At 44.0% G+C, this 24,506-nt stretch overlaps 1 protein-coding gene across 1 annotated transcript; it reads left to right on the top strand.

Annotated features, from left to right (window-relative positions):
- Positions 1 to 11,743: 11,743 nt before the first annotated feature.
- LOC136364273 (dual specificity protein phosphatase 13B-like) lies at positions 11,744 to 22,670 on the top strand. The gene is made up of 4 exons (XM_066324075.1): positions 11,744 to 12,475; positions 18,901 to 19,096; positions 20,208 to 20,428; positions 21,556 to 22,670. The coding sequence occupies exons 2-4, from the start codon at positions 18,948 to 18,950 to the stop codon at positions 21,780 to 21,782; spliced, it is 597 nt and encodes a 198-aa protein (XP_066180172.1). The 5' UTR covers positions 11,744 to 12,475; positions 18,901 to 18,947; the 3' UTR covers positions 21,783 to 22,670.
- Positions 22,671 to 24,506: the final 1,836 nt, after the last annotated feature.

Here is a 24,506-nt window from a genome sequence, read left to right as displayed (position 1 = left end):
GGAGAGTGGGAAACTGACCCTGGCTTTTCCGATTAAACCTTGTAACTACACTGGGAAAGAACTCTTTTACTTATTTTAGAACCATGTGCGGAAATAAGGATTTGTAGAATTGAGCCTGACAGGTAGTACAGGCAAAGGTTTAAGACAAAAATCACTGAAACTGTGTTCTCATAACAGCAATGTTTGATTTTAGACAGCCTTTTAAGTGCAGTTTTAAGACCTCCTTTTAATGCCTGTGAGTACATATATTTCCAAACTACTCTTGGATTTTTCTTTCAATCACATTCTGTCTTGTAGGGAGAAAAAAATGGTGGGGAATAAAATGAAAAAAATATATAGATAACAACAGTGTGGATGTGTAGTAAGGAAAAGGTGAACTTTGAGAACATTCAGCTAACAGAAATAAAAATGTAAACAGGTTTCTTTGTTAATGCAACAGCTGATCACTAACATCAGCTTAAATACGAGTTACAGACTGCAAACAGTGAAACTGGAAGTTGGTCAAGTACTACAGTTGGAATTTTCTTTATTGTGCCAAAATCAATAAGACAAACAAGAACAACACCTGAGAATAATGTTTCATGGGCTCTTCAGGAGACAGAAATGGGCAATAGAGAGAGTATGTGCATCTAGGGCCCAACCCAGTACTCAGTGAAGTTAATAAACAGTGGACGTTTCTGTTACTGAGCAAACCCATGCCAGCATCAGGACTTCTGCCAGAGCTAAAACAACCCAGAACAGTACCATATATTGTCACTACTTGTTTCTGTGGAACCAGTTATGTGCAGTTTCTGAGCAGCTACTTGGAAATCAAAGATCAATCTAGAATTAATGGTGTATTTTATAAGAAATATTTCTCCTTATGCCTTTATCAGAAATCTGATGTTCAGCGTCTTTAAACAAGCTAAATATATCATAAAATAAAGTAGGGATGGCTGACTTAATATTATGACTTTCATCCTGGAGGACTTTGAAGTTGTCAACAAAGCGATTATTAAATATTTGTCTGGCTATCAGCCACTGCTGATACACAAGGCTAAGGCCAAGACCCTTTGGGTTTAGAGGTACAGTGTTTTCGGAAGTGCTACATAATAAGCAGCTGAGGGCACTATATGTAAAATGTCCTGCAGAAGTCAAACTTCATGCTGATCTTAAGCAGGCAGGTTTATTAATTGGTGTTTAACCAGATTAGCAAGGCTAATATCACTTCAGCAAAGAAACACTGTACAGTTACAGGCTGAGGCAAAATGGTTACAAGCCACGCTAAAACCTCAGTGTGTTCAACATACATATTTCAAATTCACTTACAGAAGGATCTGAGCTACCTGAAGTGAATTTTTGTAGAGTGTTCCGGCCAGCAGTCCTCAATGTGATTGTGGTCAGTAAAACTTGTTAAATTAATTTATTTTCAGAAGTTAAATAAGTTGGAATTTTGCATTTCCAAATATGTCATGAGCATATTCAGAAATCACAACCTTTTGCCATTCTTCTACTACCTTATGTTTTCTTATGCCTCTCAAAGGGGAAAAATGTCTCAGAGTGTGGTGGGCACTGGGCTCTACAGACAGGAATACATTACAAGGCAACAAGATAACTTGAACTACTTGTAATCATGAGCTTTCATAGAAGACACAATTGACTTTGACCTTGTTGCACATTTCTATACATACTGTGTGCATTAACAAGGGCAAGTGGCGAGTCCCTCTACCGATGGTAAAACTGCTGCTCTTACACAGCACTCGCATTAAGCAATCACAAATTACTTTAGCAGCATTAACTAAATGTCACTCAACCACTCAGGTAAGCCTAATTATCCACTTACAGACATTGTCTCATTGGCACGTGGGAAAACAGCAGGATCCTGAGAGATTAGGAGTGACCAATAAAACCATATCCCCATCAGTGGCAAGGATCACACATGGTGTGCTGGTAATCATCAGAATGTATCTTCTGTAGCAGGACAGAAAAAAGAAAAGTAATTATAAAAGAGAAGATAGTTCTGAGCTCTCAGTCAGAAATCACCAAACTTCTTTTTTTTTTTTTTCCTGTATTGATTTGTCAGAATACACAACAAAAATAACTAAAATTAGTTACTTTCTAGTTTGAGAAACAGCCAAAAGCTGCAAAGAGCTATTGCAGAGATATGCCAATCGGCCATTTACAAAGCCAAATGCCATGTGTTTTCCTCTGGTTTTGGACTCAGATCTCTAGTAACAAAAAGCAGTTCTTGATTTACGAAAGGGCTGTATGTAATACCCTGCAGGCTACTTTATCTCAGCTTCTGTAAATTGTATCTCTCAGAGATGAGATGAGATGATATACAAGTGAGGCAGAAGTACAAACTTATGCAATCTGTGACCATGGCACTATTCCGCACAGCCTGGAATAGCACTACATGTATTCCTTTCTGTTTTGAAAGGAAAAATCTTTATTTGCTGTATTCTTAGAAAAAGCAGATCTACTTCCTTTATGCTGGCTTACCTTAAGATACTCTGCTGCTTTCCTCTAGGCAATGCTATCCAAAGAGTTATCCAGTTGTGGGCAATTTCATCAAGCTGCAGGATTTACATACTGAACTGAGATGCAGTATACACCTATCTAAACTAAACTCGTATGAAATTAAAAGAACACAAAGCCACAAGGAAAAATGTCAGGCAAACAAACTGAATATGTGATAAAGATGAAAGGAAAAGATGACCTAAAGTTTTGGCATCAAATCTATTTTCCCTCTTTGTTTAGGATATAGAATGTTTCTGAATTTTGCATGCTCCTGTCCTTCCTCAATCAGTTGGTTAACTGAAAGCAGCAAATATACTAGGTATTCCTCTGGGATACATTCCTAATTTGCTGTCCATTCTGCTCATTAAAACTCTTAAAACTCAACTCCAAGAGAAAATAGGCTCCAGTTTAAAATTAAAGCTTTTAAGTATACCTCTGGACACAAAAAGATGCTAACCTGTTTTGCTGATTGGGATCAGCAATTGAAAAGGGGAAAATATTGCCCAACAAGAAGTCACCCAGATGGGAGAGTTTTCTCACGCTGGTGACAATAGATGCTCAATGGCTGAGGACTTTCCAGACATAACTTCTTCCTGCCATGTCCTCTGCCCAGCTCTGTCTCAGCTTTATGGATGTGAGAATTACTGCAAATAAAATAAAAATCGGCCAAAAATTAGACATTTCTCCCATGCTCAAAATTTCCTGTTCCCACCAAAGTTCTTATACTTGAATATTGCTGTGCCTCTAACATGAGTGAACATGGAAAGAGACAAGTTATTTAATTTTCATGGAATGTTTCATAAAGGAACTGCTCTTTAAAGCATATTCTGCTGCTCAGAAGGTACGTTTCTCCCTGTACCCTGTCTTTTGTTAATGTCTCACCAAAGAGAGGGGACTGTAAAGAAAAAAATTGAAACTTTTTTAAACTGTTGAAACGACTACCCAAATTGGCAAGCAAAACTAGACCACCCCAGGGTAGTTCTCATCTTAGAGTATTTGTTTGGAAAATAAATTGTAGTTTTAGACTGAAATCCTAAACATGCAGAGGTGATATACCTGGGGAAAGTTGCTGGTGGAAATTCAGCATCTCAGCAGAATTCCATAGCATTTGCCAAGAGCTCACTTGCCACATGCATGCATTTCTGGAAAAGATAATGCAGTGCTGCATCAGAACACCAAAGCTGGGACCACACTAGTCCTTGTGGAAACTCCCACCCCAAACCAGCAGCGTAACCAGGGTTGAATTTGCCCTCCTATTTCCAAAAAGAGACGTCTGCCAAGGACGGTGTGGCCTAAGAGGCACACATTGCTGGCGGGCTCTCAAGTGTCAAAATAGAACTGGAGCCGCATAGATCCTGTGCTTCGCAGGCAACACACAGACAAGGAGAACAATCAAGTTGTCTGGAAAAAAGCGGCTTCCCAGGATGGCTCTGACCAGGGTGTGATTGTGATCAATCCACATTGGCAAGTATCATCTTTCCACGTGTGTTTCGCCTCCCGCAGGCTGCCTGCGGAGAGCAGCTCAGGCAGGCTGATGCATGCTTGTTATTGCCGACGTAAATATCTCTGCCTTGTGCTATTGTGGCACAAAGCAGCTGGACCATTTGAAAATCATTTAAAAAGCACTATAAAATTAGGGCTCCAGTGCTCTTATTTTATGGCTTTCACGAGCAGGCATTGCCTAGAGAGAAATTATCCTCTTTATTTTCAAGGCTAAAGGTTCTTTTAACATTCATCAAAATCAAAGTGCACCCTTGGTAACACGTTGAGCTGTTACTTATTTAGTACAGGCTCTTTACCTTCTGCATAATATCACATTTGAGATCTCAGTTCTTCATATACAACTCATTTAATTGTGTCTGCTGTTGTTTTCACCAAGTGAATTTGCATGGTTTCAGGAGAGGCTGGATGATGCCCTGAAATATATTCTTTCTGTAATTCCTTTTTTTTTTTTTTTTTTTTTTTTTTTTTTTTCTTTTTTCTTTTTTCTTTTTTAAAATTTTTAGAACAATAGCCTGGAGTGGTTTTGTTTCTGATCCTTCTATAAAAATGGTCAATTACCTCTTTGGCAATGGATTTGCACAGACCAATTAAGCACTGTAAGTGAAAGATTTTCAAGGGCAGAAATAATACTTAGGTGTATAACCTGATAGACTCACTTTGAAACATCTTTTCCCCGTTTATATAAAAAAACTATCTTTGATAATTTTCTTTTTTTTTTTTTCATTCTTGTTTTCACAGACAGCTTCTTTACCCAACTGAGGAAAACGGTAAGTGAACCAAAGCAGCAATGACAAAATGCAAACAGTACAAAGGGAAAGCCATTCTTTTTAGGGAAAAAAAAGAAGCACAGCTCTATCAACGATACTTACAGCTCAGATCTGAAGGGCTTAGGAAGAGACACTGAATGAAAGCATCCTTCAGCCACAAAGGTGACATGTGGGAATGGTAAGGCCCTGTACACGCTCTGTGTTGCAGCTTAAGAAACTACTCTGTGCCCGTCTGTTGTTTAACCTGCCTTACATTTCTGTAAGAGACTGGTCACCTTATTATCCAGACATCAAATACAGACTGAAGATAAACATTTACGAAGTCATAACCTTAGCTCTGTTCTCATGGCTCCCTCTTTGGCCAGGATTTTGTCTTTATGTTCTCTGGGGACAGCAGGCTCATTCCTGTGCCAAAAGACAGCATTCTTTCAGATCCCTGCAAGGGGGGTGGTTGGTGCTGGTAGATCCTGCTGTGAAAGCATGTGTAGCCACATAGAGCAGCTGTAAAGTCAAGATACACCATCCTGCTTGGAGGAGATGTAACCGGGCATAAGGCAAGGCTGCCTGTGTGCAAGGGGTGTTCCCAGCACCTCTGAGAGCAGAGGGAGTTCAAGATTTTAATGAGAGAGATTTTTTTGCCTGTCGTCGCCCAGTCTGTGATCCATCAAGGGAACAGTTAAGCCAATAGAGAAATGAGATGAAGTTACTTGATAATCATAATTGTTTATGACCCTAGAAAGGCAGAAAGTGGGACAGGCATGACAGACATCTTCATGCAAGAAGGAGGTGGGACAGACATTAAGTAAGTCAGGATAAGAAAAGTACCTCAGCTCTGTGACACATTTTTCTGTTCCAACAGTCAGCAACCACCTTCCTGTGCCTGACAGTCTCAGAAATAGAGAGAAGGGCCCCATTAAGCTCACATAACAATGGGCCCCTGCATTTCAGATTAGATCTTTTGGCTTAAGACTGACCCATCCAATGTCAGCCCTTACTCGTGGCAATAGCAAAAAGTGCCAGGAGAAGAGCAGAGATCAGTGTAGCCCTCTCAAGACCTCACCCAGCACCACAAGTGTGATTATGTCACCTATGCAGGGGATTCTTCCCTTCAGAGATGATGTGCACATGTGTTTGTTCCCTCTCAGGTATATACACCTTGCTTAACAGAACAAAAATTAAAAACAGATAGAGTTTTTACCAGTAGAATAGACTAGAAAATCCCTTTTCCTACTAAAATAGAAATATAAAATCCCTTCTACCCAATGGTTTCAAATTCCTGGACAGCCCTGAATTTGCCCTTGCTTTGTGGATGAACCACCTGTAGTGAATGGTTTCTCACTACTGTTTTCTCTTAAAAAGATAGCAAATTGACACTTGCAGTTAATGCTTTAGTGCTGAAAGGGGAGGATTTTCCGTCCAAGCACCAAAGGGGAACAGGTGTCTAGAGAGTGTTATTTTCCCTATACACACATATCTACTAACACCTCAATGTGTAAAGGCTTGCTCACCTCACATTAAGCATACCCTGGAACTGTTTTAACCTAGACAATGAGGTGCTGAAAGCCTGGCAAAAGGACCCAGGTTGTAGGATGTCCTGCATGAGCTAAATTCAAAGTAATTTTGTGCTCAGATTAGCCTATTAAATACCAGGAAGGCTGATGGGACCCCATAACTCAGAGGTGGGTAGCCAAGAGGCAAAAGAAGGCTCCTGGATGCTGGCTGTGTTCTTGTGGTGTTGCCAGCAGCTGCAGACCTTCCATCACTTGATTTCCTCACAAAATGAAGCTGCTAACTGCAGAACCAAGCTAGGACCAAAATAATTTTCCCTAAAGAAGCAATACAAGAAAGAATATCTTAAAAATCCAAGTAGGATCAGAATCTGTAGAGGAAAGGTGTGAAGTCACTGGATTCACATCATCTCATGGGGCAAGGGTGCTCCTGCCCAGGTGATGGGCACCTGTATCATCAGTTCTTTTCCCTCATCATCACAACAGTTCAAAAGTTGCTTTAAGCATTTTGCCTTTACTTCCTCACTCTTGATGCCTTGTCATTGTCCTCCATGTTGCCACTGTGAAACGAATCTTAGTTCATAGTGACAAATGTATTGCCAGGCTGGGAGGCAGATTCTAGATGTTTGGTGCCCATGTTATAGAATTCAGTATTTAGTAATGAATAGTGTGGAAACAGCATTGATAAGACAGGTGGGAAAATAGCCAGTGCAGGCTGGACCTGACGGGCTGGCTAGTTGTTCATTCTCCATCAGGCCAGGGCACTGTCTAAAAGAGGCCAGCATAAGAAACAGGACAGCTGTGTGTCCTCCAGCTTTTAGCTTTCAACAGATACGCTACTTCTTAAACCTCTTGATACTTTTAATTACTACTGACTGAACAGAAGAACTGGTCCTAGCACAGAAGTCCCTAACTGCCCTCATGGCCCCAACAAGCACCTTGCCTCCTTCAGTTCCCAGGAGGTTAGCTCATGCTGTGGGGGAAAAAAAGAAAAGGAGAGGTGAAGGCTGGGTGAGAAAGAAAGGTGAATGAATAGCTGAAGAGCAGGCTGGATGGGTAAGGAGAAAGGCGGGATGGGTGAGGAGCAGGCTGGGTGGGTGAGGAGCAGGCTGGATGGGTAAGGAGAAAGGCTGGATGGGTGAGGAGCAGGCTGGATGGGTGAGGAGAAAGGCTGGATGGGTGAGGAGAAAGGCGGGATAGTTAAGGAGAAAGGCGGGATGGGTGAGGAGCAGGCTGGATGGGTGAGGAGCAAGGCGGGATGGGTAAGGAGCAGGCTGGATGGGTGAGGAGCAGGCTGGATGGGTAAGGAGAAAGGCTGGATGGGTGAGGAGAAAGGCTGGATGGGTAAGGAGAAAGGCTGGATGGGTGAGGAGCAGGCTGGATGGGTGAGGAGCAGGCTGGATGGGTAAGGAGAAAGGCTGGATGGGTAAGGAGAAAGGCTGGATGGGTGAGGAGCAGGCGGGATGGGTAAGGAGAAAGGCTGGATGGGTAAGGAGAAAGGCTGGATGGGTGAGGAGCAGGCTGGATGGGTGAGGAGCAGGCTGGATGGGTGAGGAGAAAGGCTGGATGGGTGAGGAGAAAGGCTGGATGGGTGAGGAGAAAGGCTGGATGGGTGAGGAGCAGGCTGGATGGGTGAGGAGAAAGGCGGGATGGGTGAGGAGAAAGGCTGGATGGGTAAGGAGAAAGGCTGGATGGGTGAGGAGCAGGCTGGATGGGTGAGGAGAAAGGCGGGATGGGTAAGGAGAAAGGCTGGATGGGTAAGGAGAAAGGCTGGATGGGTGAGGAGCAGGCTGGATGGGTAAGGAGCAGGCTGGATGGGTAAGGAGAAAGGCTGGATGGGTAAGGAGAAAGGCGGGATAGTTAAGGAGAAAGGCTGGATGGGTGAGGAGCAGGTTGGTGCTGTAGAAGGCCCTGGGGAGGCCACTGCCACGGGGCAGCACAGCTGCCATGACCATGAGCTTTGTGGCCTCACTAGATGAAATACAAAGGCTACTGATGAACACCCTCGATGTCTCAGGGAGAGAAGGCCAGGCCAGGCCAGGCCGCAGCGGGTCACGCCAGGCTGGGCCATGCTGGGCAGCAGTGGTGTGGCAGGGCCAGCACCCACCAGGTCTGTGCAGTGCTGCCATTCAGAATTAACTTCTACCAGTTAATGAGCTCCTGGTAATTGCCATCAACACACAATAATCTTTGAATTTTCCACAGCTTTCTTTTATCTGTTAGAAGAATGCAGGGGAACCACCACACTGCCTGCTGAGGAGGAATGCCTTTGGATAACTCAAAGCCCTCAGCCAGTCTGGTTGTACTTTCCAAAGCAATTTCCGTTTTTATAGAGGGTTTTTTTCCTTTAAGAAAAGTATTTGAAGTGAAAGCAGCTGAGGAGAGAGCATGATCAGCCCTCTTCCAAAGCCCCAGCAGCTCCTGTGACACCCATTGCACTGAAGGGGCAGTTTTCCCAGGAGAACAGGTAGGAGGGACACTGATTTGACCCCACTGCCCAGCCCAGCAACCCAGTGCCACAGCCTGTTAGCACCCAGGGATGTTAGCCCTCCTGCCCAGCTGCTGCCCCTCGTGTCTCCCCTGTTCCCAAAAGCCAGAGCACTGTCCTCTATCTTGGCTCTGTTTCGACTATGGCTGGAGAACAGGGAATGGGAAGAGAATCATATTGGGATAAAGAAAGTATAAAGGACTAAAATAATTACCCTGCTTTTACTTTAGGTGAGTGCATTAAGTTGAACTGGTTTGTACAACAGATTTTGCCAGCAGAAAAAAACCAGGCCAAACTGCCCGGTGTACAGGAAAAAATGAGCATTGTCACAGGTTTTCTTATACGGGAAACCTGCATTAGAAAGGATATGGTGTAGATCTTTTGATGTATACACCCAGGTCAATACCAATCTCACTAATTCTGTCCATCACAGTTTTCTTCCATCCAAGCTGCACAGTTTCTTGCAAGCTTTCCCTTTAAATGCCGGTCAGGAGTGTGTTCTGCTCTGCCATGCCTATCGTTGTGTATTTTTAAATTCCCCAACATTGTTTTTTCCTGCCATCTTGTGGCAGCACGAAAAATCACAGCGTTTTACCAGCAGCAGCGCTGCCCGCTGGCCTAAGGGTTGTCAGTAAAACAGCCTAATCTATAATTAGATTAGTTGGAATCACTGCAAAAAAATTACAGCTCCTCTTGCATATTTAAAAGCTGGACTAATTCCTCCAGCTCCACTAACTGATCTTGTACAGGGGTTTTTTTGGTTATAACAGAGCAAAATGTTTGTTTTGTAGACCTTGTATTTTCTACTGTCTTTAAAGAGCAATGGTGAGTTGCATAACAGGTAAGGCTTTATCATGTTATGACAAGACTTCATCAAGCGAACACTAAATATTTTGAAAAGGCTCCTTTTTGCCAGTGTTGCTCTCAGGTCTTCACAGCTCCTTAACAAAGCCATCTTTGTTTCCTATCAAACCATAGGAAGAGCTTGTCAGATAGGCATGCAAAGCTTTTCCTTTTACTGCAATCACAATTGATGTCTGGTCTCTCAGTGTAAACACCACAAAACTTGCCCAAACATCCTGCATTACTTGCTTAATTCTTTAAACCAAAACATTTTCATTATTTTGTTAAAAATGCATATAAGATTTATATAAGACTGAATCTAGGTTCTTGGGTTTTTTCCCCTTTTCCTGCAATTGCAGAGAGGATTTTTGAAAATGAATACTTGTGATCCTAGCTCTCCTGCCACAATAGCTCTTCACACACAGTTGAGGTAAAAAATATTAAAATTATATATGATCATTTTTTAAAAAAATCAAGAAGAAATAAATCCCACTACTTTCCTTTAAAATAAATGCAAAATTCAGAGCCGGTAACAAAAACTAGTCACTACTTTCTAAGAAAATTTCCAGCCTTGCAAAGAGAGTGTAAATAAAAGCTCTTCAAAGCTTTGTTCATTTTCACAAGCACCCACAAAAATGCCTGCTTGGGATGCCTTTCTCTCACTGGAGAGAAAGGATGTTAGTGCTATTTATAGCTCACAGGTGGCTCCCATTGCCATTGTACCTGGGAATGTCACAGTCCTTAAGGCATTCCTGCTCGCAGCAACTTTCTCATGCAGAGAACAGCCTTCCCAAGGCTGTGCTGGAGGCACCAGGCTTGCTTTGGGAAAATGGACCCTTATGTTTGCAGTGTGTTTCCAAACTGTCGGCTGTAAAACAGCTGCAGCAGGCACAACCTCCAGCAAGGACACACTCCTTCCTTCTACTTGTGCTCAGGTCTCCCTCTTGGGAGTCCTGAGGCTGCTGCTTTGTTGGAGGCTCCTCTCCCCTCCATCAGCCTGCCTACCAGCCTTGCCATCCATCTACAGTCCACACCAAGACAGCACAAAACACAGTCAGAAAAACAACAGTATAAAACCTGGCAAGATAAAGTGAAAATACTCTCCAAAAGCTTGCTGGCACAAAACAACCCTTGCTTCTGCCCTGCCTGACCAACTGCAAGGCTTGCATAGCCTTAGTCTCAGGAGTGGGGCAGCGCTGTGCTGCCTGCTTCTCACGGAGATACAAGAGCAGGGCCAGGCAGGGAAATTCCTTCCCAGTGACCTTGGGACTGAGCGTCCCATGGAGCAGCAGCATTTCCCCACTGCCCTTGACCCCTCATTCCTCACAGCCTGGAGAGGTAGCTGCACACCCTTCTTTGCACACAGCCCCTGATGAGGCAGTTTCTATTTCACTCTGATTTACCTGGCACCCTGATACCAGGGAGGTGCAACAGGAAAACCACTCACAGCTCTATTTCTTCAAATTTAAAGTAAGAAATGAGGAGCAAATACTCATCAGCCACATAATCAAAAGTTTGCAAGAGACAGGAAATCCTAGTTCTATGTTATTCTTTTAGTTATTCTCATGTGCTCATCAGTGGTCAATTCCCTTGTGACATACAATCACTCTTCTTAAAAGATGACTTAATCAAAATCAAATAACGACTTTAAAGTCAGCAGTTGAAAAAAAAAAAAAAAACCTAAAGAAAAAACATTCCGCTCTGCCACAAGAAGAGAGAATGTCACCGGAAAGCTCTATGATATGCCTGAAAAACTCAAGTGCCAAAATAGATCTTCCACTGCAGAGTTTTGAAGTTTGCTCTTGATTCCATAGCAAAGAACTTGTACAGCTTTGTCAACTTTAGAAAAAGCTGCCTTTTTTGTATGTACCCTTTCAAGAAAGGCAAAGCAAGAAGAGCACTTCACTGCTTATGTTAAAAGTGCAGGGACAGACAGCTCAAAGCTACCCCTGCCAAAGCACTGAGGAATCTCAAAACCCCTTTCACATGCCTTCAAATATTCTGAAATCTTGCAAACTTGACAGCATTGTCAATTTTGTATTGACAGCAGCAGTCAGATAAAAATCATTTGAGGAGTAAATCAAGAAGAAGAAAAAAACCCCTTTAATCCAGTCACACAAATCCATACTGCCTGCAGAAGTGCAAGTGCTTTGGAGCCCATTTTAACAGCAATATATTAACATCCTTGTTTGTCTTTCCTGAAGCTTGCAAGACATTATTTCCCCACATCTCTCTCTCAGTCTGGCCTCTTTGACACCATTTTTATCAGAACTGCCCACAACTTACACCTATCGACAGCCTGTGATACCAATGAAGTCTTGGCACAGCACTGGCTGTGACAGCGCTCACTGAACTGTTATCAATATCAAGGTCATTTTGTTTTTCTTGCTCTCACTGCAGCTGCAGCTTCTCTGCCCTCAGGGCATGAGCTGCCCAAGAAAGCTTTCTGTCTAAGCTCCTCAGAAGCCACAGCCTCTCTGCTCCATTACTGGCGTTATATAAGATTAGAGTGAAGTTTCTACTATTAGAAGCAGTTAGCTGCATGGTGATTGTGTGCTCCCCTGATTACAGCACACAGCACAGTTATGGCTGCTGGCAACAGGACTTAAGACTAGACAATTTTAATTCAGGGAGAAGCATGAGTGCAGCTGAGATGCATTAAAAAAATCAGTAGTTTTGGGGGGCTTAAATTCCTAGCTGTGGTACCCTGGATGAGAATGCCTTAGAGGAGATATAAAGGGGAAAGCATCATGCTAGGCTCGACAGATATCCACAGACAGTCGGAAATTGTGCTAGGAGCCTGTGGAGGGCAGCGCTCTCTTGCTGAGGATGGTTCATTCCATAGCTCAGAGATGCCAGCTGCTAAGGTAATACTTCTTTTTTTATCTCTTTTGAATCAGAAAGCTGCAGATGTAAAAGCTGGCATCATGCCACAGCCATGACCTGTCACTGCCAGCAGGACTCCCCGTTTTTGTGCCTCCATTTTTAAGCTATCCTTTCCTGCAGCCTTAGTCGCGTGTGTGGGCAAGTGCCTCTTCCTAGGCTGTGACTCAGAGAGGAGGGCTGAGGAAGGTGGGAGGGGGGCAACACAAAGATTTTACCCCCTTGGAATGACAAGAGTTTGGGGAAAATATGTGCAGATCTATTACATTGCAAAGACGAGGAAATGTTCTCCAGGAGCTCTTCTCTCAGGTAGCACCCTCTCCCCCAAAACTAGCAAGGCACAGGTGAAGCTCAGCCCACCGAGCTCAGCAAGCTCTGCCCCTCCCAGGGGCCTTCCTTGTCCAAGGACTACAGTGGCTGGAATGGGGCTGCTCGGAGGCCTCGCTGGGGCTCCCTGCCTCACTCAGGGGCCCCTCCGAGCTGAGATGCTTGGGCTCCACCTCCACCTGCCTGCCTGTGTCTGGCCATGAACCCCCTTGCCTTCCCACTTCACCTGCGACCTGCTTCACCACCAGGAGCTCTCCTGGCTGTCCAAACCCTGCCTGAGGCAGATTCCTTGCACCTGCCCTGCCATGGCTCCCTCTACTGAAACGGCCTGGTGCATTCCTGCTGTCCCCAGGTGGATGCGGCTCCTTTGGGCAGCAGCAGCAGCCCCTCCAGCACCATGGGCAGCCCTGCAGGAACAGGAGGGCTCACAGAGGAAGGAGCCTTTAGCTTTCCAGCCCAGCTCAGGCTCCTTGTAAGCAGAAGTTGGTACCTTCCAGCTCAGTCTGGAGAAGTGAGAGGGCCCCATCATAAATGTACAAGGCCGGATGTGAATGGAGATGTCAGGAGGGAGACCAAGCGGTGAAGAGGTGTGAAGACTCAGATTTTCTCCCACCCTTTAAAACACAGTTGCCAGTGTAGGGTGAGGGGCATCTGCAATCTGAGCTGGGCTGGGCTGAAGGGGGGGAGCCGTGGAGGAGGCTTGGAGGGCTGCTCCTGTTCTTTCCTGACACTGCGGTTAAAAGGCGGTTTTCCAGAACCCTCGATCTGGCATCTTTCCCAGGTAGTAAATTCTCTTAAAAACTGAACCAAACAGAGCTTTAATTGTACATTCTGCTTTTCTCTTCACTCCAAAATAATGGCAATAGCATTTATACAGTGCTGCATTGAATACGTACCCGCACTGAGGCTGAGGGACCGATTCTGCTTTCCATTATTCAGGGGCACTGCCTCTGCTGAGGCAGATCAGAGTTTGAACAGTGAGCTGGAGCAATGAACTTCTACTATTCCCTGCTGTTAGACTGTGGGCAAAATAAAAGGCCATAATATATGATGCAGTCAGCCAAGAAAGCAATATTGCTCTGCCATGTGCACAGTCTACACCAAGACAAGTCCAGGATCTCATTTCTAAATTCCCATAGGTACCTCATTTAAACCATCAGCCATAACCTGCTTCTCATTTTCAATACCACTTGGTATTAGAGCTGCAGTGAACTGCTGGTGAGAGATTCTAATTCCTGCAAACAAGCCCCCATAGGCTTGCAAGGAAAACAGAGAGTTCCCCTCTTGGTTGCCTGCTAGGTTCCCATCTGGCTGTTTTAACTTTGCTATTGCTTTTAAATGTGCCTGTTTCTGCACACGAAGCTTTCAGCTCTACCTCAAGAGACTTCTGGGTTCTCTTAGCGTCAGACTCTGACCAAAGTGTAAAGACACAGACTGGGTCTTCTTAACAAAGAGGAAGATCGTATTTCACATTGCAGTATCTAAAAGATTAATTCCACTAACATGATCATTTCCTTGTGAAACACACTTCTTTCCATCTGTAATTTTCCATCAGGAGGACAAAGAGCCATAGTGTTACACGCTACCTGAGAGAAAAGAACAAGGAGTGTAAAAGATGAGTGCAGAGATGCTTGCTGAGAGAAAAGAAAAGAAAAAACAGAGTACACAGAATATTCAAATTCATCAAGAGGCTGGTTTGTGGGTTTTTTTCCCTTCCACATGAATTACATTCTGACCCCATGCTTTGGAATTTTGAACCATGTAGTTCGTCAGGGTTTTGATACAGGAAATATAGGATGTTTTGCTTTAGGAGCTTTCTGTATCACGTTATTGTTAGGTAGCGTTTGTGCTATTGTAGTAACCACAGGCCCTGCTGTGCTTGAGGCTCTCAATAATCTCATGCAAGGACTTGTTACTGAAGGACACCTGTCCCCATCCGGGCTACCAGCATAACCACGGGCAGAGCTGTGCCAGCCAGGAAGGTGCCAGCAAAAGGGATAGAGGAAAAGATGATTGGGGTCCAACTAATGTCCTGTCAGACTCCTCTTGGGTCTCCAGATAGTCATTTAATCTCTCTACAGCTCAGTTCATCTTGAGGAGACAAGGGAACAACCATGGCAAAATGGCAGGAGGCCCTGTAACAGAAGTGAAATTTTGGGCTAAGCAAATAGGTGGCTATTCAGTCTGTGTTCATTTTTAGTGAAATAAACCATATTTTTCTCAACCAGGAACAAGCCATTTAATCTTGTTTTAAGTTTTAAAATATTCTATCCAATGAAGGAGAACAAAATCCAAAACAAAGTAACTGAATAGAAAAATGGAAATGGTAAATTTTTTTAAATAACAAAATTAACTATTTCATATCTACAATATTGGAGTGTTTGCATTTTTAGCTCCAAAACTTTGCTGAGTTTTTTTCCACTGGAATCTGCAAATGCAACACCAATCTGTTAAATGCTTTAGCCAATTCAAGTCACTGGGGGTTTGTGTGGTTTTTTTCTTTTCTTAGTTTCTTTTTTTTTTCTTTTTTTTTTCTTTTTTCTTGTTTCTTTGTTTTTGTTGTTGGTGGTGTTGTTTGGTTTTGGTGTTTGGTTTTTTTTTCCCCCAGAGACATTCAATAGAAAATGGCAATTGTTTCTACCATAGAGAAAGGAAAAAAACCATCAAAACACCAAAACCAACCAACAAACAAAAAAAACCGCAAAAAAACCCACAAAAAACAAAAACCAAACCAAAAGACCTTGCAGAGTGTAGTATTCAAGTGGCTGGATAATATTGGCAAGATACAAAACTCCACTAGGTTGTTGTAGACAAGGTTCCGGCATGACTGGGTTCCTCAGGAGCTGCACCAGCTGCACGCATACAGCATGGAGTCACCCTCAGCTTTTCCTGGGTGCTCCCTGCAGCCAGGCAATGCCACCCACAGCCACTTCCAGCCCTGACCTCCAGGGCAACTCCTGGACTACTGGGGAAACCCAGGCTCCACAGCCCAGACAGGGATCCAAGCTGGCCCTGGCCATTTGGCGTGTACCCCAGTGCTCCAGGTGTTTGGGAAATTATTCAGAATGACAAGACAGTTTAAAGACTGTGTGCTACCTTGTATTTTGTGGATTGCCATTAAAAATCTTTGTCCAGCCTCAAAAATCTCCCATAGGTTGAATTTTTTTGTTTGTTTCTGTTGTTTCATTTTTAAGCAGGAAAAAAATAGGAGGGAAAGGTAGAAAGGAAGAAGCTAATGAGATGGCTACAGTTTCTAAGAAAAGTAATCCTATCCAACCTGCATGGTCTAGATCTTTGCAGAAAATGTTAGTGACCTTGTAAGACAGAAATTTTTCCCTCAGGTACAGGAATTCCTGCCCTGTTGCTGTCACTGACTGTTTCCAACTAGAGCAGCTTCTGGGAGCCACCCAGAGGGAGAAGCTTAGAGAAATGTAATCAGTGGCAGCACTTTTGCTACCTCTGCAGGATCTTAAAGTAGAAGGTGGGGGAAACCTTCACCAAAATCCCTGGCCTTCAATTAAAAAATTCATATTGCTTTCCTCATTAGTCCAATCATCTACTATAACTATTTCCAAGCTTACCCTGAAGGCCCTGAAGAGCAATCCAATTTCGAGGCCAGTGCAGCAGGTGGGAGTAGTGTTCTTGGGAGAGCTGTGCTTGTGTTGATACAAGGAGCTCACCTGTCTGACATTAGGCATGTGAATAAAACAATGTTGGCACACCTTTTGGAAAGAGGATTTCTCTATGAAAGGGAGCTCTCTTACAAAGCATTTCCCTGGCAAAGGCCAGAGTCACCTGTGAAGTGTCACTGGAACCAAAATGACTTGATTCTGGAGAACTTCCTCAAAGTCAGGTCTTGAATAAGAGGGCACACAATCTAATTATCTTTGCTCATCATCTTCATTACTGTAACTAACTTAGAGGCTACAATAGAAGTTTAAAGCAGCAGGGTCTAGAAGTGAAAGTTTGGTATCTGTCTGCTCCACAACTTCAGCCCTTAAGCATTTGCAGTAACTCATAGTCAGCCTCACTCCTCGAAAATGAGCCTGTGGTCTTATGAATCTCCTGATGTATAAACTGTATTATCTTATTCTTGATTTTCTTTTACTGCTTCAGCTTAACGTTCTGTGTCGGTGAAAGTACAAACAGGTCATCACGGAGATGCTGGCTGTAGCTCTTGAGCACAGTGCATGACTTTCACAAGGCAGTAAAACTTGTAGGGCAATGCACATTATCTGTTTCTGTGCTATTCTTCATGCTAATCTGGGCTAGGATTGCACAACATACTCCTTTACCAAAGCTCTTGATCTTATATTATCTGTCCTGAAAAATTCGTGGGCTTTTATCTCTATCTCTTTTTTTTTCTATGTCTCCCATCATTTTTATTGTGCTTTTCATATCTTGCTTATTAAGTAGTTACCCTAGGGAGACCTCTTCCTTATTGGAACATACAAAAAAGTTATAACTGCACTTAACATTTGTGGGGAGGAAGAGGGAGGAAGGGACAAAGGAAGCAAATTTAGACTGAGGTCACAGAAATATATGTGTATGTTCAGTAACATGCCTCACATCAACTCCGCTTCTTTTTCTGTAAGCAAAAATATATTCTCCCTTGTTTTCTGCTTATTCCGCAAATAAGCTTACACTGTTAAAAATAATGTAAATGGACAAAATTGTTGTTTTAGGAGCAACATCCATATGGCTGCTGCTGCTGCTGTGGGGCAAGGGACAGACCAGATGACTTCTGAGGGTCCCATCTGCACTTGTTTTCTAAAATTGACGAGAAAATAAACCCAAACTTTAGATTCAGGCATTAGAGTGAAAGCTGATGCCATATCAGAATAAACATCATTTACCCTACTTTGGGGAGAGTTCTAGTGTGCATTCCACATCGATTATGACTCTAGTAAGCATTAGCAACCAAATAAAGTTCATTAATATTTTCAGGGGGCAAGAACAGCAATTCAGGATAATGAGATCCAGGCAGGAGAAATGTTCCTAAAGTCTCAGTGAAGGGACTGTTTGAACATCTTGCTCTTGACTGAGCTTTGCTTCCAGCTGAACCATCTGCCCTGGGCTTGCTGGGTCTAAACCAGCAAACAGCATTGCAAAAGGGTTGTCCGTATTCCACAGCATGATTTTTGAGGGTTCATAGGTCTGTGATGTCACAGACCTGCAAGGGAGCCCTAGATGGGATTCTCAACAGGACAACAATGCCAGAACCTTTAGCCCTATAATTTAAAAAATACTCTTTTTTCTCACATCCTGGGTAAGTATCCTTTCCCTCAGACAAGAGAAATGACCCCTCTCTGGAGGGAAGTAGCTATCATATTATTTATACAAAGTGGAACAGCTCCCAGAGGAGAGATTGACACAGGCGCAAGAATACCAGTATAGCTAAGTGTCCAGTGATACTCAACTGAGAGAGAACAAACTAGTTCAAATTCTCTCAATGTCTCTTTCTATACATACAGATATATATATGTTTATATGAGCATGTGAAAATCCTTTCCTATGTATACATGTATGTGTGTGTGTAAGTGTGTTTAAATGCATCACTATAAATGAAATAAAGTTGTATGTACACTGTTTATATGTGTGTACACATACACCATACAGACGGTTCTCACATACACATCCTAAGATTTTCACCTTGGCCCTAGAAGCTTTGTAAGTATAAGTGAATTTAATGATGCATTCAGAAACTTCTCATTTTAACTAATCAGAATTGAGTGTATACAAATACTCTGGTAGCTCTTCAACAAAAAGAGAAATGATACCTGTACCTACAAGGTTCATCCAGTCTGCATTCAGGTGGTGCAGATGTTCTTTACCAATAGTGTTATTACTTGACAAGAAATTAAATCACATTATCTTATGCTGACTTCTCAGGGGAAAAATGACATGCCTGTAGAGTCCTCTCCCTGAGTCTGTCCTGCTCTCTGGATGCTTTTAGCAACACCTGCAGGCCCTGCTACACAGACCAGTTCTAATAATGTAATTCTATTTGGAGGCTAATGAACAGGCCTACTTTCTAGGGAATAGTATTTCTGTATGAAAATTTCCTTTCAATTCATTTCAGAAAAGCCGTCTCTGATACGGCCTGAGCACAGGCAAGGGAGCAACAAGATGCTTCACACCAGAGACTCTTCATCTCTGACACGCAGCACTTCCTATGAAACTCCATCACTATCAGATCTCCAGCAGCTCCTGTGGCTCAGAGCAGGCTCTGATAGTCACGTGGACCAAGTCTGGCCAAATATCTACCTGGGAGATGCGTAAGAATATATGGTCCTATTGTTAAGCTGTTATCAGTCCCTGGGAGGAGGAGGAGGAAAGGGTGTGGTACACTGGGGAGCAGCTTTTGGAATGTTTTCGTGATACAGGCTTTCAAAATTGATGATGTAAAGACCTTGAATGTCAAGAAAAACTGACATGCAAAATGGTGACTTAATCATAACGTGTCTCGCTTGGTTTTCATGTTCTTTGAGCCACCAGTGATTTGCCAAGTTAAAAATTATTTGTATTCTAGACTAAAGTCCTCGAAGAACCTATACCAAATTGATGTCAATTCTGAGATATATTATGCGGCCTGGAAACGGTGCTCTAAGGCAGCAGACAAGACGCCAGTAGCCCTAGCCCTCAAATAGGGATAGCAAGACTAAGACCCAGCAAGATGAAGACCCAGATGAATTGTACAGTAGTCATATCTTGACATTCCAAATCCAAGCTTCCTTTCAAAGATGATAAAACTGAAAATATCAAACAGGAATTTTCATGCAAATACCTTATTCTTGGGACCAGTAATATTTATGGCTATTTCCTTCCAGTTGGATTACTGCAGATTACCTAGATCATTAGCTCATTTTTCCCCAGCTCCTCCTCCTCAAGAATATATCAGTTAATGTTCACAATTCTGTAGAATGCCTATATTCCTAGGAAGTGGGGTTCATCTACCTGGTGAACACAATGCATCCATCCACTTCAAATCCAAACCAGGAACATGGTGTTGCTGCATTTGTGTGAGATCTTGCTCTTGAGATCAGGCACACTATCAATGAGAGATTAGCTGTAAAAATTGCTAAACAAATATTTAGGGAAGTCTTGACCACTTCATACAGTAAGCCACGTCCCCAGGGATTAAATGCTGGGAGGCATTTGCTTAACTGACAGTATCCCACTGGCAAGTCTGTGCTCCTGCTGCTCTCCACATCTCCATATCACATTTTTCATGCACAAAGCACTATGTGCTCCTTGAAATTTGCTCCTCTGTACGCAGGATGCAGTTCCTGCATGTTTCTGTAGTGGGAGCAGGCACTAACTTTAAACCATGCTATTTTTGCAGAATGTTAGGAGCGTTGCCAATGTGCCCTTCATGTCTTTCAACAGGTGGGCTGCTAGGAGCAAAAGTATTCTTCAAGGCCTCAACATTACTCATATCCTTAATGCAGCAGATGGACCATATAGCATCAACACAGGAGCCAAATATTATGCAGATCTGGAAATAGAGTACTATGGAGTGGAAGCATTTGATGATCCTTCCTTTGATTTAAGTATCTTCTTCTACGATGCTACCAATTTCATATGCAGGGCCTTAAACTCTTCAGGAGGTAAGAGAGAAGCAAAGATAAGGTTTGGAAGGAAATTTCAACACAAGCCAAATGACTTTTCATTGCAGCAACAGGCACCAACAGAGCTCAGAATCAGCATATGGCTCAAGGCAGCCCATGCAGAACCACTGAGCAGAGGATGGAGAAGTGTGCCTATGCCATGTGCTGCAGGGAAGGTGGCTGTACCAGGTCCCCAGGAGTTGTGGAAGAGTGGCTGCCCCCACCCCAGCATGGTGGAAAGAAGGGCAAGCTCTGGGACCAGAGTGTAGAGGGAAGGGCAGAGGTTATGGCACTGCAGATGCTGCCCCATGGGCCCACCCTGTAGGAATCAGCAGGACCTGTGTGCTTCCACACGTCCCTCCCACCCCTCGCACACTGACAGGGGCTCCAGCTGGGGATCCGGCCCTGCATGCTGCTCCTGCTCCCTGTGGGAGCAGCAGCACTTTGGTGCTGGCTCGAATGCTTCACATGCTCAAGTACTTCACAGAATTGGAGCTTTATTCACCCTGTCTATTAAGATAGAGAAGCAGCAGAAGTTAATGAACTAAGTCAAAAACTACGAGCCTGACCTGCAGCCTGCTGAATTTTTGTCAGCAGAGTTTGGATTATGGCCTAGTTATCATAATTTCCATTTGTTCCAGAGTTTGCTCTGACTCTGGCTGGCTACAGGATCTGCTGTTTTCACTGGAGTGCTTTATTAAATCCTCAGTTATAGCTCACACTGGGCTGCTGATATACAGTAAATTACAACTCCATTTTTACAGGCAGACTATCCCACAGAGTTTGTGGGACTTGCCAGTGATCACAGTCAGGGCTGGGCCAAATTTCTCTGCCAAAACTTGGGTTTTTTTCCACAAAAAACTGTACTAACAAGTTTAGTCACAGAAAGCTTCTCCTTCCACAGAAATTTCAATTATTTCAATCTTAGGCCTAAATTAGATGCAGGAGGTCAGTATGAAATATCACCTTGCCTGAGAGCTGATCTTCCTGAAAGCATGGAGATCCACTAATAGTCACCACTGCTTTCTTAACTCATTTCTACTATTTATTTTTTATCCTCCCTTTGTCTTTTCCACTTTAGGAATGCTAAAGCACACTCACCTTGCTGTGCCTTTTTGTTTGTGCAGGTAAGGTGCTCGTTCATTGTGCCATGGGAGTGAGCCGCTCAGCAACTTTAGTGCTTGCCTTTTTAATGATCCATGAAAACATGACACTTGTGGATGCTCTGAAGACAGTGAGTGCTCACAGAAACATCTGCCCGAATTCGGGGTTCCTCAGCCAGCTCCGGGACTTGGATATTAAATTGAATGAAGAGAGGAAAAGAACCAGAGCATTTGCTACTAGAGGCCTGTAAGACCTGTAAGGCCTGTAAATATTGCTGAAAGAAAGAGGACAAAACCTTATTTGAGTTGCCTGTATCTCTTATAGGGGAACTGCATTTATAAATTTAAGACACAAGTTTGTGAGACACCAGGATGCATGTTATTGATAAAAATAGACTTTACTTGATCTTTCCATTTTGCAAAGCCTTCCTAGATTTATGTTTATGATTGGTGGTATACTCTATCCTTCACTCTCCACCTTAAAACACTGCTGTCTGCTAGTTTAAAAGGAAAAAAAAAAAAAAAAGAGAGAGAGAAAGAGATCAGGTTCCACTTCAGAAATAGCTGTGTTTCAGCAACTAGTGAAGCTCATATCACTTTATGAAGTGTTAGGCTATTTGAGGTGAAAGATGCCATATTATTTATGCTACAGTAATGCTTAGAAGTTTTCTTATGAACCCACCCCACACCCCTCTGCTCCCTGTATCTCAGAGGGTTTGTATTTTGAGACTTGAATCTGGCACTGGTTAGTTTTTGCTTTTACAATTGGTGGAGCTCCTGAGTTGGGGTAAGAGGCTGTTTAAAGGCAGAGAGCTAGGAAAAAACATAACCCACTCTAAGAAATTATTCCAGGTATCTCTACAGGGTTTTCCTTTTGGCTGTTCATCAGAGCTTTTTTCCTCCATGAAAATACATTTCCTTGAGAGGGCATTCAAATATTGTTCATCTTCCATACTAAAAATTATCCAGGAAATGCTGCAGAAAATGCTTCTAAAGAAGAAGGTGGGTTCCCAGCAAAGGCTAGTACAGGAAAATATTTGACCAAGTTCAACGTATCTCAAATTTGTCTGGCAGTTCAAAATGACAAAACTTGGGATTTCCTTTCTCAAAAATAAAAGGTTATTAACATTGCAACATCATATTCTGTGGCATTTGCTTTTGTGAGGTGGACTGAAGTGAAAACTGAAGGCACACAGGAATGGCAAGGGAGGTGTTGACAGGCATCAGGCTTTCATCTTTGTGTCTCTGGGCCACCATAAGAGCACTCAATAGCTACTGTCATCTGATGGATCAGTGCTGCCTGGAAACTATGTGAAGCACATCTGGCTTTTGGTTCCCAACGGACAAGCATTTGCAGCACAAAGACAGCTCCAAAGCCAGCTGGGAATGGCAGTTTGTATTCCTAGTACCAAACTCAGGAATGCAGAGGCATGAATACTCCCCACTATGTGAACTGGCTACTCAAAACCAGCACATACAAGGGAAAACATTCCTTGCCATTTCCAGTATTGTCTACAAGGTTAATTTCTGCCTTCAGGACAGACAACTCGGCACCTTTTATAATGCTCTTAGGTGATACCTACATCTGCTCTGTGGGTCAGACTATAGGAGTCAGAGCACAAAGCAGAGTATTTGGCACTGAGGACCTTACCATCACACCAAGGATGTCTCAGGGGGTTTTACTTGGATTAATCCTGTAGATTGGACGTCCCTGAGCAACAGTAGAGCAGCACTGGAACACTTCTTTGCTTTAGTTCCTTGCGTTAGGAAACCTCCCCATGAGCTCTAGCGCTGCTCTGCAAAGGCAACAAAACCTCAGCAAGTAGGAATAGCCAAATTAAAAGTATTCTTCAGACGCAAAAATTTAATACGCATGTTTCCGTCACCAATTAAATCTAACAAAGTGATTCAAACTCACAGAACATGTCAGGGAAAACCCCCCAGTGGATCGGTCTATAGAGATGCCGCCAGCCTCAAGCAGAAAGACATTTTCTTATCCTGCCGCTCCAGGAATCAGGAACGAGGCCATCCAGCCATTTTAGGGCTGGAGCAAAGGGCAGAGCTGAGGAGTCGGTGGGGGTACTAGAACACACGCACATTAAACGCATTTCACAGGATACAAACTCACCGCGCTTTTAAAACACTGATTGGTACAACTGGAAACCTGCAGCTTACGCTGATGGTACAAAAAAACACTGCAAACACAGCAAAGTAACACACAGAATGCAACTTCTCAGGTTGCGTTGTCTCGCGCGCGGCTTTTCTCCCAAAGGCGCACTCCGCATCCCATTCCCATCCCACTCCCCCGTCCCATTCCCATCCCACTCCCATCCCTCTCCCCCATCCCACTCCCATCCCACTCCCATCCCGCTCCCCATCCACTCCCCCGTCCCATTCCCATCCCACTCCCATCCCACCCCCATCCCACTCCCCCGTCCCATTCCCATCCCACTCCCATCCCACCCCCATCCCACTCCCCCATCCCGCTCCGATCCCGTTCCCATCCCGCTCCGATCCCACTCATCCCGCTCCCATCCCACTCCCATCCCATTCCCATCCCACTCCCATCCCGCTCCCATCCCTCTCCCATCCCATTCCCATCCCGTTCCCATCCCACTCATCCCGCTCCCATCCCACTCCCATCCCGTTCCCATCCCGCTCCCATCCCACTCCCATCCCGCTCCCATCCCGCTCCCATCCACTCCCCATCCCACTCATCCCGTTCCCATCCCACTCCCATCCCACTCCCATCCCGCTCCCACTCCGCTCCCATCCCGCCCCGGGCGCTGCCCTCGGCCCGCGGCTCCGGCTGCCGCCGCCAGGTGGCGCGGTCGGCCCGGCGCGGGCGGCGGCCCCGGCCGCTCGGGAGGGTCCCGGAGTGGTCTCGGCGGGGCCGCTGCCCCCGGCCCCGAGCCTCAGACCCGCGCTGGCCGCTTTGTTCCGAGTTCGGGTCAAACTCCGGAGGAACGGGACAG

The sequence above is a fragment of the Sylvia atricapilla genome, chromosome 8 (assembly GCF_009819655.1).
Source record: "Sylvia atricapilla isolate bSylAtr1 chromosome 8, bSylAtr1.pri, whole genome shotgun sequence".
Classification (NCBI taxonomy): Eukaryota; Metazoa; Chordata; class Aves; order Passeriformes; family Sylviidae; genus Sylvia; species Sylvia atricapilla.
This window is presented reverse-complemented; position numbering and strand designations above follow the sequence as displayed.

Coding starts and splice junctions, on each gene's coding strand:
- LOC136364273 (XM_066324075.1), top strand. CDS start 18,948: ATGCTTCACACCAGAGACTCTTCATCTCTGACACGCAGCACTTCCTAT. Junction 19,097..20,207: donor AATATCTACCTGGGAGATGC/GTAAGAATATAT, acceptor GTCTTTCAACAG/GTGGGCTGCTAGGAGCAAAA. Junction 20,429..21,555: donor GGCCTTAAACTCTTCAGGAG/GTAAGAGAGAAG, acceptor TTGTTTGTGCAG/GTAAGGTGCTCGTTCATTGT.